Source organism: Homalodisca vitripennis, chromosome 1, assembly GCF_021130785.1.
Source record: "Homalodisca vitripennis isolate AUS2020 chromosome 1, UT_GWSS_2.1, whole genome shotgun sequence".
NCBI lineage: Eukaryota > Metazoa > Arthropoda > Insecta > Hemiptera > Cicadellidae > Homalodisca > Homalodisca vitripennis.
In genome coordinates, this window is record NC_060207.1 from 172,935,717 (window position 1) to 172,941,227 (window position 5,511).

At 36.3% G+C, this 5,511-nt stretch overlaps 1 protein-coding gene across 1 annotated transcript; it reads right to left on the reverse strand.

The window, feature by feature from the left end:
• Positions 1-2,514: 2,514 nt before the first annotated feature.
• LOC124355738 (cuticle protein 76-like) lies at positions 2,515-4,928 on the reverse strand. Its single transcript, XM_046806899.1, has 2 exons — positions 4,894-4,928; positions 2,515-3,271 (listed from the first exon to the last, which is right to left on the reverse strand). The coding sequence occupies exons 1-2, from the start codon at positions 4,903-4,905 to the stop codon at positions 2,756-2,758; spliced, it is 528 nt and encodes a 175-aa protein (XP_046662855.1). The 5' UTR covers positions 4,906-4,928; the 3' UTR covers positions 2,515-2,755.
• Positions 4,929-5,511: the final 583 nt, after the last annotated feature.

A 5,511-nucleotide genomic window follows, 5' to 3' on the forward strand; every position in this document is an offset into this window, starting at 1 on the left:
AATGCTAGGGCTCTAATTGCTATTTTCTGAATGACAGTAATTCGGTTCAATTTAGTTGCTGAAGTTCGTACCCATTTAGATAGGCCGTATTTTATATGTGACTCTACAACAGCTTAGTAAGCAGTTTTAGATGTTTCTAGTCTACAGACCCATTTTATTAGACGCACTGTATGACAGCCTTGCATATGTGTTATATACATAATCAGTACATACTGATGGAAGATGTGTTTCATGCCAAATTCTTGACTATTGTTCGCCCCAAGAATTTATGTTTGATATTATAGTAGGATATCTGGTATTGCTGGATTTTCATCCTTTTTTGCATTAAAGCGTAATTGGGTTGTTTTTGTAGGGATTAATTGCGAGATAATTTAAACTAGTATTGCTTTGTTCAGGGCTATAGTAGCCCTAGGCTGTTTTTATAACCCAGGTCGTATCATCTGCATACATTATTGGCGTTAGTGTTTAAACGTTTAAAAGAACAAGATATTTGAATCTAATAGTTTATAGTGTCTTATAGATGACAAAAAGAGTTTTTAGTTTGCTGATTGTGGAGGTGTGGTCAAAGTCTGTTAATTGTCGTTTGGTTAAGTGACCTACTCCTAGCCCGCATTTCCTATGCCTTAAAAGATACAATGCCTACGTTTACAAGTTGGAGATTGCACTTCCTCTCCGCGGATTGTACAATGAACTGCTGTAACCCTGGAATGGTAATGCGTAGTCTCTAAGAGTACGCTCCCTACAAAATTGGTTATGTAGTAGCGATGCCGCTTTCAATACCTACCCATTTCTACTCAAGGTCAATGTGTTAGGAATTACAAGTTGTTTTCATCTTTCACGATCGTTCAGTGACATGAACATTGTCTGTAAGACTACACGTTACCGTTTACAGGACCTTTTAACTTTGTGTATTAATATTTGTTCAACGGATTTTTCTTGTGCATGTTAATATATGTGAATAGTTTTAGTCTTAGAACCAAATATCATTGAATCGTATAATGACACTAGAGCTGCTTTAGGAACTTTTGATAAAATGTCAACTTTGATATCATGTTCCGGAAAAAACCCAGAAGATGGCCTCTGTATGTGTTTTCTATGGGGTGGTTAACATCATGCTCATCAACTCTTATGTTATCTATGTCTAAAATGTAATGTCAAAAACAAGAAAATTATGTCAAGGAGAGCATTTGCCGAAGAATTTTTTGTAGAACTCACTACTACTGATGCTTTGCAATCACACACATTACCTAATATCTCCATAAATCTCAAGTGACTTATAGAAGAGATTGTTGGACCATCAATAACCCCCTACTCAAGATGCTCCTCAGAGACTGGAACAAGGTTTATCCTATTTGCCTTACAAAAAATATAAGTATGGCCAGTTTCCAGTATGCTATCTGCACTAAGCATATTGTTTTCTTTATCCAGGAGCATCCAGGAGAAATGTGTGTAGAATGCGTGAACAAAGTGTAAGAAATCAGACAAAACATTTTAGTTCACTATATTCATCTGTAAATTAAAAACAGCTCTTATGTTAAATTTAGTATTTTATTTTTCCTAGGGTTGTATGAGAAACTACATGTTTCCATTAACGTCTAGCTTAGGGGTGCTCCCATTCCAGGGCCTAAGACGTATCAGATTAAGGTGCGACTTCCAATCCTTCAAAATTTCACATCTTTAACACGTTTATATAGCTCGTTTTAAAAATGTTTTAACAGATACCAATAATTGATATTTATAGAAGAACTTTGCTTGTCATTTTCACAATCCTTACCTAATTTTGTATGAAACACTTTTTCGATTACCATACGGAATAGATCTGAATTAACACTAAGAATTCTCCAGTTATTTTCATCTCTATTTCATCGCATCAGAAGAAACCCAAAAACACTAAGTTCATTTACTAAGTGGTTTCTAGATTTCATATAAACTGTACGCTGCTGAATTTTTCTAGCAGTCAGGCTATTAATTAATTAATGATCATTTATATAGCAGTCAACTTGGATAATGATAATGCTCTTCAGGCCTCTGGATGCACAGTCACTGTATACGAGAGTTAAACAACACTATTAGGTAATTTATAATGTTTTAAGTAAATTACTAAAAACTTTAAAACAAATGTTACAGTAAAAGATAATGTTATTTCTGTTAATTTATTAAACATATCCTCCAAACCAGAAAATAGAAATGTAAAAGTGGAGAAATGATCCTTATTCAGTCGTAAATCTCAATGTGCAAATAACATGTAACTAACACGGCACAAGCAAGGGTGTAGTCCGGAGCCCCGGTCTAGAAGTGGGCCAATCAGGGCTCCGTTGAGCAACACGGTCACTGTGACAGTGTCAAGGCAAAGGTGCCAACTCCCTGATTTGGACATTACTTATGTATGTTAAAGAATCTTCTAGGATAAAAATGATCCATGGATTTCTAAATTCAACAAATTCTTCAAAATGTCCAGAGGTATCTTATATATAAGTACAGTAATACAGTTGGTGTTCCAATAAGAAGAAAGGGTTTAAGACATCACTTTATTCACTTACTTTCACACAAATAAATAGTTCAATAAATAGTGAAATAAATAAATGATATGTACAAGATCAGGAAGTGGAAGAGATCATCGACTGTGGAACTTGAAGAGTTTTGTACTAGTTCCGCAGTCAAGAGGAAGAGAAAGGTGAGAGGTAGAGACAGATGAGTTGGAAGGTAATAAAGAAGGTGAAGAAGAGTTTAAAAATTGAAAGAGATCAAGTTGTGCTTAGTAAGCGTATTGGATGCCGTAAGAGTTGGTGTAGGTCATGTGAGCGACGGCGGGGGCAGCAGAGTAGGCAACTCCGAGGAGACCTCCGTGAGCGACGGCGGGGGCGGCGTAAGCACGGGGAGCGTAAGCGGGAGCGGCGTAGGCAGGAGCGGCGTAGGCGGCGACGGCGGGCCTAGCTACGACAGCGGGAGCGGCGTAGGCAGCGGGTGCGTGGTAGGCGGGGGCGGCGTAGGTGGCGTATCCGGGGTTGCTCACACGGACGTCGGACTTGCTGACGCTGGAGTAGGGGGTGTCGACGGTCTTGGTGAAGGTGGAGACCTGTCCCAGGTTACCGGGAGACCTCAGGATGTTGGCGGAGGTGGAGGTGACGGCGGCGGGAGCGTGAGCGTAGGCGGGGGCATGAGCGTAGGCGGGGGCGGCGTAAGCGGCAGGAGCGTAGGCGGCAGGAGCGTAGGCAGGGGCGGCGAGGAGACCAGCGTTGGCAACAGCCAAGGCGGCGGCGAGAACGATGAGCTAAAATATAAATGTTTTAATCGAGGCGAGTTATTGGAAATTATAGTGAAAACAGCATAGCCAGTTTATTTAAGTATATAGCTCCTAAAATGTAATATCTATGTGACTAAAAATCTAGATTCAAGCTTTAGTTTTAGAAATTGCAACAAACAACTTTTAAGAACTTCTTTCCAAAAAAATATTCCAAACTACCTATATTATTTTATATAAATTATAATCCACATCCTTCTGCTTACAGAATATTTACACATAATTATGTTCTCAACAATTCAGCTAGACATTCCTCGTAGTTTATGAGGAATTTTAAAGGGGTTATACACAATGATTTTTGTATATTGTATTTAATGCGTATGTTTAAATTCATGAGTGAATTTATTGAATATAAATTGAATATATTCCATGAAGATTTTTAACTTTTAGTTGTACGTATAAAATTCCAATTTTTATTAAATGTATTTAAACGTAGCTCATCTATATTGGTCACAAATTATCCTGCGGTTCACGGAAATATTCGTTGCTGATGGAACAAAACTATAATCAAATCATTAAAATATATATGTTAATGATTTATTTTTTCGCGAGCACCAGTACCATTAAGCATTAATAAAAACTTCTGCACTGGGTGAAGAGGTTTCATTCCAATATTTCCTTTGTGTTTACAAATAAAAATTACAGTAAAACTGACATTTTTTTAAGTTTAATGTTTTAAGTCGTTTTAGTTAATAATATTTGAATTAAAATGAACAAAAATTAAGAAACGATATTAAGACGTTGTAACTGAAACAGTGCTTCAAGAATTAAGGAGTTCTTCAGTACGGAGAAAAATTAAGGCACTGAAGATAAGCGCCTTTGGCACCAATATTGAAGATCTAAGCTGGCCTTTATATGTGGTGCCTTAAAGGTCCCTTCTGGTTTCAAGCCAGTAATGTATTTTAATGATATAAGAAAAGTATTTGAGGCAGTCATAAAAAGGAAAATGCCTATTTCTGATGAGCACTATACCTATTAGTATAAACAATGTAGTACAAACTATTTAATGGTTGAAAATAAATTCAATGTTAAAATAAACATTTAGCTCGACATTCAAACCCTTCAATCCGAGGATGTTCACAAATAATTTCTGCAATAAAAAACTGATATCCATATATGTTATACATATTAATATTATCTAGTCTAATTTAAACTGGCAAGCAAGTAATTTTCTAATTTTTGTTTTGTCCCTTCCTTTTTATATTTACATTCTGAATGAAATCGTTTAAGCATTGACAAATAACATTTCAGTTATGTGGGTCTGATGATATTTTGATTGAAAACGAAAGGCCTCACACAGGTAAAATTGAATTATTATTGTAGTGTATGGTTTTAAATTTTTAATTGGCAAATAAATAAATTTTATATAAAACAGAAAACCTGTCATAAAATAGTCATACGTGTAACCATAATTTAATTAGATTTAAGTGATTTTTAGAACTATATAATGTGTAATAATATAAAATATAAAAAAAATCTGGATTAAAACTTGGCTTTGAAAAATTAAGTGACTCTAGAACTATAAAACGAGGCGACTACAGCAGTAGTTCTAGCGGTGCCCCGCCCAGCCCTAGAGCCTGTCGGTCGCTTACCTTGAATGCCATTGTGTGGTGTGTGTACTGTAAGACTGGGTCTGACAATGTTCTGTGTTACACTCCCGCACTTATATATAGGGTACAAGGGCTGAGCCCGGCGGGGGACTGGACCAAGGCCTTACTACAGAAGCTGGCTCCACCCCTTCTCGTCTCGTATAGAGAGTATTGGGTTACATAACTGCCGAAATACAGTGGCGGCGGTAAAATGATTACAGTTATACTGTATTCAAAAGTGAGTTGGTTCGTATTATAAAAATATGGAAGAGATGACAACGTGCTGTTTATTGCAATGTATAGTTAATTAGGGTGAATTACCAATTAAAAACTTTGCTGTGAACGTGCGTTAAAAATGTATTAGACCCGTTTTCTGATATAATAGTTTGTCAAGAAGACAACTTATAAGGTTTCGTGGGTTGAAAAACAGTTATATTATTTATATAGGGTTATAAGGGTATTCTACACAAATTAACTTTTTGGACAATTTCCACAAAATTTGTTCTACACTTTTAAATATTTAAGATTCTAGAGGTTAATCTTCCGAAGGTGCACCCCATTCAGTGGATAGAGTGCATTGTGATAAATTCCTTCACAGAGCAACAAATACTTAATTTATTT